This window comes from Cetorhinus maximus, chromosome 20 (assembly GCF_964194155.1).
Source record: "Cetorhinus maximus chromosome 20, sCetMax3.hap1.1, whole genome shotgun sequence".
In the NCBI taxonomy this organism is placed as follows: domain Eukaryota; kingdom Metazoa; phylum Chordata; class Chondrichthyes; order Lamniformes; family Cetorhinidae; genus Cetorhinus; species Cetorhinus maximus.
Window position 1 is genome coordinate 90,272,084 of NC_135898.1, and position 12,910 is coordinate 90,284,993.

A 12,910-nucleotide genomic window follows, 5' to 3' on the forward strand; every position below is an offset into this window, starting at 1 on the left:
ACGGTCTGACAGAATCTATTGATCTTGGGACACAAGAGAGTTGAAAGTACAGCAACAGCCAGCAAAACTACCCAAAACATCGGTCTGTGCATTTTTCACAGTCACTTCATTAAAGTTAAACAGAAAACAGTTTGTAACGCATTCTGCACGTTTAATAATTACCTTCCACTCAGCAGGTCCTTATTTCACTTACGAAGATAAATGTTGCTGGAAACCATGTTTGTCTGTCCTAGTTGGTCCACATTTGGAAGCAACTGAACTATGGATGTAGAAAAACGACATCACTATATCTCGAGCCTTTCCTCACCCTGACGGCACTGGCAGTGTGGTGCTCTGATGGTCATCCTTTGAGATCAAAAGGAGACCCTGTCCAGGACTGGTTTATACTAGCCTGGCTGGAGGAATATTCAATCATCACATGGCTCACTGGTCAATTGAAACTAATCTGTTGTAAAGTGGGAAAAGTGGCAGTCATTTTGCACATAGCAAGCTCCCTCAAATAGCAACATGATAATAACCAGATCATCTGTGTTTTTAATGTTGGTTACAGGATAAACATTGACTAGAACGCCCGGATGAACTCCCCTCCTTTTCTTCAGGATAGTGCCTTTTGTGACCTTTTGCATTCACCTGAGAGAGCAGACAGGGCCTCGGTTTAAGATTTCACCCGATAGACTCATGGAAGTGCCAGTCTGGATTTTGGGCTCAAGTGTCTGGAGTGGGAGCTTAAACTCACAACCTTCTAACCCAGAGCTGAGAATGCTATCACTGATGCACTGCTGACACCAAAAGCTCAGAGTAGAATTTGCCTACTCTGATATCCTCGTCATCATTAATTGGTGCATTCTCCATGGCAACGCCTCTACCAATCCAAGTTCACTTGCCAACCAATCAGCGCTCTCTTCTCATGCAGCATAAAGTTGTTGCTTCCCCTGACATTGGTTTTCTCTGAAGAAGAGTCATAAGGACTGGAAGCTTTAACGCTGTTTCTCTCTCCACAGATGCTGTCAGACCTGCAGAGGTTTTCCAGCATTTTCTGTTTTTATTTGGTATTCTTGCGATTGTCCTGATGAGTCCAAGGCCAAAAGCTTTGACAAAGTGCCTTTTCTCAGCAATACTCAAGTTCCGTACTACCAAACGACTATTTAATAACCACATGATGAGCATTAGTGGATTTGCATCAAGATGCAGTGGAATGTCAAAATTGTTCAAGCAGTGATTGAAGATTGTTTTGAACATCCATAGAGCCCTGGTTTTGCGTGACCTTCCATTCTTTCACAGCTGCCATCATCGTTTATATATGCCCCAGTTCATAACTAACTGGAAATAATTGTTCTGTAAAACTGAAAAGAGGAGAAACCGCATACACACGATCCAACTAACGCAAATGCGATGGCCCACTAAATGCGTCACAAGATTGCCAGACATAAACTTCAATTTAAAGATGTAATTAAAGACCGATTGCCAAGTTTTATAAAGGGCTGCATTTTGCAGCTTCAGAAAGTCACAAGATACATACAGAGGCGAAGGTAATGTGGCTTATCCTAGCTCAGCTATCCAGAAATAAATAAATTATTGCTCCCCCCCCAACCAGTCCTTCACCTACACAGCTATGGCTCAGTGGGCAGTACTCTTATCTTTGGGTCCAGAAGGTTGTAGGTTCAAGCCCCACTACAGAGTCTAGAGCACAAGATCCAGGCCAACACTCCTGTGCTGTCTTTTGGAGGGGGCCCCATCTGCCCAGTCGGGTGGATGCAAAATACCCCATGATGTTATTTTGAAGGAAAGCTGGGGAATTATCCCTTGTGACCTGGCCAATATTTATCCTCGATCAACATTCCTAGAACAGATTATCTGGTTGTTTTCACATTATTGTTTGTGGGAGCTTGCTGTTGGTGGCCATGTTTCCTACATTACAGTAGTGTCTACACTCCATTGCACTTTGAAATGTCCAGAGATCATAAGAGGCGCTGGATAAATCCCGGAAATGTTTCTGGAATTTTGTGTTTTCATTTCAGATTGACGGCAGCCGCAGCTTTGGCTGTATAAATCTGTTACTGCATGACTGCCTGCCTATCCATCCTTCTCTCTTGCTCTTTCTTGCTCTCGTCAATTTTCTCTGTCTCTTTCTTTCTTCCCACTTGAGCGACTGTTTCCACAGCAAGTCTTGTCAATTGTCCTTCCATCAGTTCCAGGTTTAATAAATGAATGGCGAAGGTTTCCAGTGTAGCCGTGTAGAACTGATGTTGCATGGCAATCTGCACTGTGCAGCTGAGCAACTGCACTAGAGATCAACCCTTGTCAGTGCTCGTTAAATTCAATCTCCAAGTGGAGTGCATTGCAGAGACTCGGTTAGTGACTGTTCTTTTATGTGGAACTCAAAGACTGCAGCGAATAATCGTGCCTTCATTATGCTTTCTGACTGCATTTTAACCTGAGGGAGCAAGATTAAGTCTGTTGGGTGAAGCACTGCAGTTATACGTAATGTGAACTAAAATCTGGTTAGTCAGGCATATGATTGCAGCCAAAAAGGGATAACACAATAATCAATTCATAGAACCATAGAATGCTTACAACACAGGAGACCATTTGACCCATCGAGTCTATCCTAGTTCTCCGTGAGAGCATTTTCTCCAGACCCACTTCACCCACCTTTTCTCTATACTCCTGCATGGTTTTTTCCCTTCAGGTGTTTATCCAATTCCCTTTTGAAATCCACAATTGAATCTGCCTCCACCACCATCTCACAGAATTACAGAATCACACAGTGCAGAAGAGGCCCTTTGGCCCATCGAGTCTGCACCAACACGTGAGAAACACTTGACCTACCTACCTAACCCCATTTACCAGCACTTGGCCCATAGCCTTGAATGTTATGACGTGCCAAGTGCTCATCCAGGTACTTTTTAAAGGATGTGAGGCAACCCGCCTCCACCACCCTCCCAGGCAGTGCATTCAAGACCGTCACCACCCTCTGGGTAAAAAAGTTTTTCCTCACATCCCCCCTAAACCTCCTGCCCCTCACCTTGACTGACCCTTCAACTAAGGGGAACAGCTGCTCCCTATCCACCCTGTCCATGCCCCTCATAATCTTGTACACTTCGATCAGGTCGCCCCTCAGTCTTCTCTGCTCCAACGAAAACAACCCAAGTCTATACAACCTCTCTTCATAACTTAAATGTTTCATCCCAGGCAACATCCTGGTGCATCTCCTCTGCACCCCCTCCAGTGCAATCACATCCTTCCTATAATGTGGCGACCAGAACTGCACACACTACTCCAGCTGTGGCCTCACCAAGGTTCTATACAACTCCAACATGACCTCCCTACTTTTGTAATCTATGCCTCGATTGATAAAGGCAAGTGTCCCGTATGCCTTTTTCACCACCCCACTAACATGCCCCTCTGCCATCAGAGATCTATGGACATGCACACCAAGGTCCCTTTGCTCCTCAGAACTTCCTAGTATCATGCCGTTAATTGAATATTTCCTTGTCAAATTACTCCTTCCAAAGTGTATCACCTCACTTTTCAGGGTTAAATTCCATCTGCCACTTCTCTGCCCATTTGACCATCCCGTCTATATCTTCCTGTAGCCCAGGACACTCAACCTCACTGTTAACCATCCGGCCAATCTTTGTGTCATCCACAAACTTACTAATCCTACCCCCCACATAGTCATCTATGTCGTTTATATAAATGACAAATAATAGGGGACCGAGCACAGATCCCTGTGGTACGCCACTGGACACTGACTTCCAGTCACTAAAGCATCCTTCTGTCATCACACTCTGTCTCCTACAACTAAGCCAATTTTGAATCCACCTTATCAAATTACTCTGTATCCTATGTGTATTTGCCTTCTTTATAAGTCTCCCGTGTGGGAACTTGTCAAAGGCTTTGCTGAAATCCATATAAACTACATCAACTGCACTACCCTCATCTACACACCTGGTCACCTCCTCAAAAAATTCAGTCAAATTTGTTAGGCATGACCTCCCTCTGACAAAGCCATGCTGACTATCCCTGATCAAACCTTGCCTCTCCAAGTGGAGATAGATTCTCTCCTTCAGAATTTTCTCCAATAGTTTCCCTACCACTGACGTGAGACTCACTGGCCTGTAGTTCCCTGGCTTATCTCTACAACCCTTCTTAAATAGCGGAACCACATTAGCTGTTCTCCAGTCCTCTGGCACCTCCCCCGTGCTCAGAGAGGAATTAAAAATTTGGGTCAGAGCCCCTGCAATCTCCTCCCTTGCCTCCCTCCGCAGTCTGGGACACAAATCATCTGGACCTGGATATTTGTCCACTTTTAAGCCTGCCAACACCTCCAATACCTTGTCACTCCCTATATCAATTTGCTTAAAAATCTCTCAGTCTCTCTCCCCGAGTTTGATACCTTCATCCTCATTCTCTTGGGTGAAGACGGACGTGAAGTATGTATTCCACATGTATTCCAGATTTTGACCACTCACTGCAAAAAAACAGTTTTCCTCATGCCTCTTTTGGTTATTTTGCCAAGCACTTTAAATCGGTGTCCTCTGTTTCCCAACCCCTCCGCCAATGGGGAACAGTTTCTCTCGATCTCTCTATCTATTCTGTCTGGACCGCTCATGATTTTGAAAACTGCTAACAAGCTTCTTCTCAATCTTTTCTTCCCGGAAGGGAATAGCCCACAGCTTCTCCAGTCAGTCCAGGTAACTGAATTCCCTGGAACCATTCTCATAAATCTCTTCTGCGCCGCATCCAAAATCTTCATGTTCACCCCATAGTTCGATGCCCAATACTGGACACGATACTGAGCGATATGCACTTTGTTGATAATTGGAGTGGAGCGTTGGAAAAAAATTAAACTTCATGGCAATCTTGGTGAATAAAAGAAAGACGTATATCTACATAGCTCCTTTCGCGATCACAGTTGTAAAACAACCAATCAAGCCAAACCCACCCTGTTCCCACTGGACAAGTTAGATTAAAATTGGGCTTACATTTCTCTATTTTATGTAAATAATTCCAGTAGAATGTTCAGGTAAACTAATCCCACTTTACAAGCTCTCATAGGTAAGCCAGCAACCTTTTGATTCGAGACTTAGTGTATTAGGCTTGCATTTATATAGCGCCTTTCCTGACCCCAGGATATTCCAAAGTGCCTACAATCAGTGAAGTACTTTTGAAGTGTTATAATATAGGAAACGCAGCAGCTAATCGGCACACAGTAAGCTCCCACAGACAGCTCCTTCCAAATCCGACCTCTGCCACCTAGAAGGACAAGGGCAGCAGACGCGTGGCAACACCACCATCTTCAAGTTCCCCTCCAAATCACTCACCATTCTGACTTGGAGCTATGTCAACTGTCCCTTCACTGTCACTGGGCCAAAATCCTGGAACTCCCTCCCTGACAGCACTGTGGGTGTACCTACACCACATGCTCTGAGGAGGCAGCTCACCACCACCACCTTCTCAAGGGCAATTAGAGGTGGGCACGAAATGCTGGCCTTGCCAATGATGCCCGCACCCCACACATGAATGAAAGAAAAGACCAATTTGATGTAGGCTGATGGATGAATATCGTCCAGGACACCGGGGAGAATTCCCTGCACCGAAAGGTGTCATCTCCAACAGTGCAGCACCCAATCGGTACTGCACACCTGCTTGTGGACTCAGTGACTCCGGGCTATTAACTCTCCAACAAGGTAACGTGGTTCTCTGGTACCAACCTCAGAAATCACAGGCATTACAGTCGCCACCCTTCTCAACGCAGTGCAGGTTTATCAAAGCACAAAACGAAATGCCCCTTAGCAGCTTTGTCATGTAACACTTGTCTGTCCCCATGGAAACAGTGACTCATAACAGAAGGCAGAAATTTGGCTGGACGGCTCCGATCGTATCTGCGATGTGCTGTACTTCTCATTGTGTGACAACAGGTGTTCTCTTTGGATTAAATCTCATTGCAAAGAGAATGGTCGTGTGATGGTTATGTTACTGCCCCATAATCCAGAGATCTAATCTAAAGACATGGATTTCAATCCCAGCAGGAGGAATTTAAATGCAGTTAATAAAAGCATATGGAATAAAAAACTTGTGTTAGTAATGATGAGCATGAAACTACTGGATTGTCATAAAGCAACATCAATAATGCCCTTTAGGGAAGGAAATATGTGACTCTAGGGCCAGCAATGTGGATGAATCTTAATTACCCTTTGAATAAAGTAGCAAACCACTCAGTTAAGGGTAGTTAGGAGTGGGAGATAAATTCTGGTCTTGCCTGGAACATTCCATGGGGTGATGTTGGTGTCCCGGTGATGTCACTGGACTAGTAATCCAGAGGGCCAGGCTAATGCTCTGGGGTCGTGGGTTCAAATTCTGTCATGACAGTTGATGGAATTTAAATTAAATTAATAAATAAATCTGCAGTATTAAGCTAGTCTCAGTGATGGTGACCATGACAACTATCACGGATTGTTGTAAAAAACCCATCTGGTTCATTCATGTCCTTCAGGGAAGGAAATCTGCCGTCCTTACCTGGTCTGGCCTACGTGTGACTCCAGACACCACAGCAACGTGGTTGACTCTTAACTGCCCTGTGAAATGGCCCAGCCAACTACCCAGTTCAAGGGCAGTTAGGGATGGGCAACAAATGCTGGCCTTGCCAGCGACGCCCGCATCCCATGAAAGAATGTTAAAAAAGCAATCTCCTCTGATGTTGTGCGGAGCCTATTTGTGGCAGTGAACAGTACCTTGCATGGCTGCATGTACTTGCCATCTTTAAACGGATGACTTGTGAGCAGCCTGCGCAGTAACTTCTGACTTGCTGCACAGCTGTGCACACGTCCAGCTCCGAGGGAAAACATTTTGCTTGTCAGCGATGTTCATATCCTGTGAATGAATGAAAGAAAAAAGGAACTCGTTCTGCTTAGTGTTAGTTTTTGGAACATTTTATACAGTTGAGTGCTGATGTCACTTCATTTCTCAGCAACTTTCTTTTCCCCCCACCATGAGTCCCATTCCTGTCATGAGAATAGAATAATAATGAAAGCGGTGGGTTGAAATGTGAGCGCAACTATTCTGCAAGTAATTCTGTTGGAAGGGAGAATTGAATTTCATGGGGCATGTTAAGAAACTACAGTATCTCAGAGATTGATTACATGTCCCTGAATCAGACGCATTGTTTCTCTGTTAACTTGCTCATGCCTGCTCTGGGAGAGCTATTATGGGATTGCTGACATGTTTGTCATCAGTGTGAGCGTGATTAATCACCCAGAAAGGGCAGTCCTCACCCATGGCAGAGTGTCGAGGCGTTTTGGGGATGATGCAGCCTTGTGAGGATTGGGCTGTCTCTCCTCTACTTTCTAACCTCCTAACTCCTAATGTTGCTGCTCTTTTTATTACTGCTCATTGGATGAATTCACTCGGGGTAATTTTGCTTCAGGCATGAGTATAAAACTGGATGAAATCAATTCAACTGCCTGTTTTGTTTGATAACACTGCTGCAAAGCATCTTGCTCTTTGACTACATTAAAGGCGTCATATAATTGCGAGTTGTTGCTACGCATCTCTCCCGATAATTTCCAATTAAAATGACGAGAGGTATAAAACAGGCGGCTGAATCAATACCGTCCATTTTACTCCATTGCTCGAGGTAAACTGACCCTTATTGAATCATCAGTGGTGCCCTTAGTAATCGAAGTCATCTCACAGAGAATCACAGAATTACAGAATTGTTACGGTGTAGAACGAGGCCATTCGGCCCATCATGTCTGCACCACCTCTGAGCATTTTAACTTAGCGCCAATCTCCTTCCATTTCCCCGTACCCCTGCACATTGTTTCTATTTCAATAACCATCCAGTGCCCTCTTGAATGCCTCAATTGAACCTGCCTCCACCACACTTCCAGGCAGCGCATTCCTAACTACTTGCTGTTTGTAAAAGATTTTTTCTCACCTCGCATTTGCTTCTTTTGCAAAACATTTTAAAACTGTGCCCTCTGGTTCTCGATCCATTTACGAGCGGGAACAGTTTCTCCCTATCTACTCTGTCCAGACCCCTCATGATTTTGAAGACTTCTATCAAGTCTCCTCTTAGCCTTCTCCTCTCCAAGGAAAACAGCCCCAACTTCTCCAATCTTTCCTCATAACTGAAGTGTCTCAGCCCTGGAACCATTCTTATAAACCTCTTCTGCACTTGCTCCAAGGCGTTCACATCCTTCCTATAGTGTGGCACCCAGAACTGTACACAACACTCCAGCTGAGGTCTAACCAGTATCTTATATAAGTTCATCATAACCTCCCTGCTCTTATACTCTATGCCCCTATTAATGAAGCCTAGAATACTGTATGCTTTAGAAACAGCTCTCTCTACCTGTCCTGCCACCTTTAATGATTTATGTACATATACACCCAGGTCTCTCTGCTCCTGCACACCCTTTAGAATAGTATCCTTTATTTTATACTGTCTCTCCATGTTCTTTGTACTGAAGTGCATCACCTCACACTTCTCCACATTGAACTTCATCTGCCACCTATCTGCCCACTCCACCAATGTATCAATGTCCTTTTGAAGTTCTGCACTGTCCTCCTCACAGTTTACAGTTCTCCCAAGTTTTGTGTCATCCGCAAACTTTGAAATTGTCCCCTGCACACCAAGATCTACATCATTTAAAAATATCAGGAAAAGCAAAGGTCTCTCACAATTACTGCTGCTACTGGGTGCTAGGTGCTGGGTTCATTTACCCTGTGCGTGTCAAACTGAGAGTCACCTGCTTTGTCCACCGCTCTTTCACGCATCGTGCCACTATTTCTGTGAGGAGCCCGACCATTCCTTGAAGCTCCCTGCTTCAAAAAGCTTGGAAGTTTCAGTATTTTATTTTGTCCGAGGTCAGAAATAAAGACTCCGAGAATAATTTTGGAGGCCGGAACGGACTCGGACAGACTCAGAATCTCCCCTTGGCGGTCAGCATGCCGGTTTGCCATCAGGGTCTCGCCTCCAGGAAGACAGCTACCTGTCGGCAAGTGGCGGGTAGCCCACTGAGCCATTAATGAGCCTGAGCTCTCTAACCCTGACCAAGAAAGGAATTGGCCTCCACCCGGCAGATCGGGGCTTGGGGGAGGAGCGCAATGCTCTGTTTCACTATTTAACCAACCCTGCGCCATCTCCCTGCCCCACAGCCAACTTAGAAGTGGCCTCAGAATGCCCTTTGGGGGGGGGGGATTCTGCGTAGGCGGTCTGGCCGCTCTGGCCATTTGTTTCCTCAAAGATTTTAAAAGTGCTGAGAGGGCGCCTCCATCTTGGGTCACCCTCTCTCCACCTTACCTGCATTGGCAGGTTTCCACTTTGTAAGTGCTGGAGGGAGGGCCTACCATTGCGTCCGACATCAGGAGCTTGCCCATGTCCTTAATTGGGGCAGTGAACCCACCCTCTGGCCATCAATTGACCAATCGAACAAAAATCACATTGGGTGTGTCACGTCAAAACAAAAATCCTGCCCTATGATGTTGTGTTGCGCTGCCTGTTTTCAACCTCTTCAACTACTGCCTTTGTTAAATGTCCTGCTCTGTTGGGCTTTGTTGGTTGTGTGGAAAAAAGAATGCCAGGCAGATTTTAACAACATGTACATCCCGAAATCACACCGTGTGCCATTAGTGTACAAACACATGGCACAGTCATCTGACATTCCCCTCTGCACTGTTTTGGAAGATGGGCTTCCAGCTTTGATTGGGCGTATTCCTGGTGGTTTCATCACATGACCTCCCACCGCAAACCTTCCCACCCCCACTCTGCCACCATAGCCCCAGTCACATTGTCTTCCCTTGGCCAATTGAAAAGGGAACTAATTCTTTGTCACCCAATGGGATTAACCTTGACTGCCAGTGGAAGAACCTGTTCACCAGCACCCCAGCGCCACTCCCCCCACCGCAGCGCTCTCCAGTATTTTTATAATTAAGTGTCCAAATAAAATGGAAAAAAATACTTATTTTGTTTAATCCCCCTACAATTTTTCTTTTGAGTTTGATCGCAGCAGTGTCCTTGACATAAACCTTCAATGTTGAGAGTTGGCAACAATTGGGTAAACTCATAGAAAATTAAGAAACAGATCTGTCGTGAGGTTGTGGATTGAAAAGGCTTAAGGGGGGGAAAGTGTGACACTAGCAAGGAGTGCTGTCTATTCGCAAGATTGCTAGATCTTACAGATTTCTAGGAGCAATAAGGGAAAGAGGAATTTCGGACAAATATCTGAGGTATTCAGGCAACTGATACCCCACGGCGTAATGTGTGGTTATTGTCTTTCTCTGATTTCTCTAATGTTTATTCACTCTCCTTGATGATAATGAAGGCAAAATGTGCAAGTGTCTGCCGTCTGCCGATATTCCCTTGCCGACATTCAGAAGGCATTTGAGGGGCGGTATAAGGAAGACCAGGAATCGACACGGTGGTGGTCAAGATACATGGGGAAGGTTCCAGAACCTCGCCCAGGATCGGTAAGACTCTTCAGCATTTGAAAGTGCTATTTCATTTGGGTATTTTTTTTGCCCTAGGGCTCACACAAAGCAACAGATTTAGATTGAAAACGGATGTTTACATCGGTCAATATGCGTCCAGGGAAACCATCTCACCTTCTATTCCAATCTCTACATATGATTCCCTTACACATGAGTCCTCCTCTCTGCATCTTTATCTTGGCCAGAATTTTACGGCCTCACTGTGATGTGTCTCCCCCCACCGGCGGGTGCGGTGAGACATTTAAATCCCCATTCGGTTCGGCGGGAGGTCAATATCCCGGCAGGTGGAGGGGCTGTACAATCCTGTCCATGTTGTGTGTAGATATCGTGGAGGTGGATTTTGCGAGCTGCTCATTCCAGCAGGGGGATGAACGGAAATTTAAATCGGCTGCATACTCACTATCACCTCTTTTTTACTCGATCGCACAAAGTGAATTTATCCCGTGAATACAGACTGGGAACATGCCAGATTTGATCCCTAGTCCGTGCTGATCTCAGTATGGGTTAAGTGGCCTTAATATTCCTGGGTCAGAGAGGAGAATATTAGCGAGGGTTCCGGCTCCAGGTCACTGTCCAGCTACTCTGACTGGACATGTCCTTATGCAGATGTCAAGTGAGCAGAGGGTTGCCCTTCACTGTTATCCCTCTCCTCATCCACCCCTCCTCCACTATGAGATTTCCTACCAACATGCAGCCTCCATCATACATGCCAAATCGCCATTTGGACAAGGAAAAGGGGAGAAAAAAGGAAAGTCTTGAATAGATGTAGTTCCTTTCACAACCCACAGGACGTAACCAAAGAAGTATATTTGAGGTGCGGCCATTGTAATGGAGCAAACAGCACTCAGAGGAGAGAGTGAACCACAGCTGACCGAGAAAAACATCCGTGACCTTGACGTCAGCAGAAACCGAAGGTCAAATAACAGCTGTGGAAGCTCACTTACTTCTGTGTCAGAAGGTTGTGGGTTCAAGACCCCCTCCAGAGATTTGAGCACAAAACTGGGGCTGACACTCCAGCGCAGTGCTGAGGGAGTGCAGTACTGTCAGAAGCACCGTCCTTTCAATGAGACATTAAAGCAAGGTCCAGTGTGCCCTCACGATTGGACATGGTATTATTGTGAAGAAGAACAGTAGAGCTCTCCCCAGTGTCCTGGCTAAAATTTATCCCTCAACCAACATCACTAAAACAGATTACTTGGGCATTATCTCATTGCTGTGTAAGGAGACTTGCCTACTTGTCAATGATGTCTGCACTACAAAAGGAATTCCTTGGGCTCTGAAGGGCTTTGGGGAGTTCTGAGCTCATGAAAGCTGCTATATTCCATGAGTATGACTATGTCCGGCTGTTGCCAGTCTTTCTCATGAATTATACCCTGGCAAGGAGTCATGATATGGAAAGCGGGCAAACGATTGTAACAATCCCTCCAAGATCTCGCTCCCTCCCTATCTCTGTAATCTCCTTCAGCCCCATAACGCCCACAACATCTCTGGCCTCTTGGGCACCCCAGATTTAAGTCACTCCCCACATTGGTGGCTGTGCCTTCAGCTGTTGAGGCCCTAAACTCTGCAATACCCTCCCGAAACCTCTCTGCTTCTTTAGCTCTCTTTCAACCTCTTCTTTAAGCATATGGGTTGAATTTTATGTGCTCCCAGGGGCATGTTTTCCCATGGCTGGGGGAGGGGGGCTGGGGGGGCACGTAAAATAGGGTGGGCACCCAACTCACTCCTGAGTTCACCCCCATAATATGGGAGGGGGGCAGGTGGGTGCTGAAATCGGCAGTCCGCCCGCCATATGTAAATGAACGATTAAGGGTCAATTAGGCTTGTTATAAAGCCAGTTAACCCTGATAATGTGCCGCTTACATCGTGAAATGTTTAGTGTGGGAAGCAGGCTGGGATCAGAAAGCCCGATTTATTTTTTTAACTTAAGTGCTTAAAGGTGGGGAAGGAAGGCAGAGGGGAGTCGCTCTTCGGGGGCTGCCCTTTGCCAATAGCGGAGTGCCTCCCCCCTCCCCCCTTCTTAGATCAAATTGCCCCTTCCTTCCTACCTGCTCCCTCCTTAAACCCACCGTTCCCCCCCCACCCCTCTCCGAACCTACCCAAACCCTCCTGGACCAAGACCCCAGACTTACCTGCTCCAGGGATCCATCTTCTTCTCCTGCAGTCCCGGCAGCCGCCACTAACGCCTTCCTGGCGCTGCCAGGACGAATGGACCTGGCGGCCAATCCAATTGGCCAGCGGCTCCGGCGAATGGGAATTCCTCCCCAGTGAGGGGCAGAATTCTCGTTCAGCCCTCATTAATCCACCCCGCGTTACAGCCGGGGGCAGGTTGGGTGTGCCACATGTGGGCTGACGTGGTTTCCGGGGGCTGCCCCGTCAGTATTATTCAGCCCAATATCTTCTCACCAAGCTT

General features: G+C 46.2%; 1 protein-coding gene across 1 annotated transcript in view; it reads left to right on the forward strand.

Annotated features, from left to right (window-relative positions):
* Positions 1–12,910, forward strand: part of sema4gb (sema domain, immunoglobulin domain (Ig), transmembrane domain (TM) and short cytoplasmic domain, (semaphorin) 4Gb) — a 143,021-nt gene that overhangs the window by 113,646 nt on the left and 16,465 nt on the right. The window contains exon 10 of the mRNA XM_078565145.1: positions 10,332–10,476. Coding sequence (XP_078421271.1) covers positions 10,332–10,476 — 145 coding nt within the window. The remainder of the gene's footprint in view (positions 1–10,331; positions 10,477–12,910) is intronic.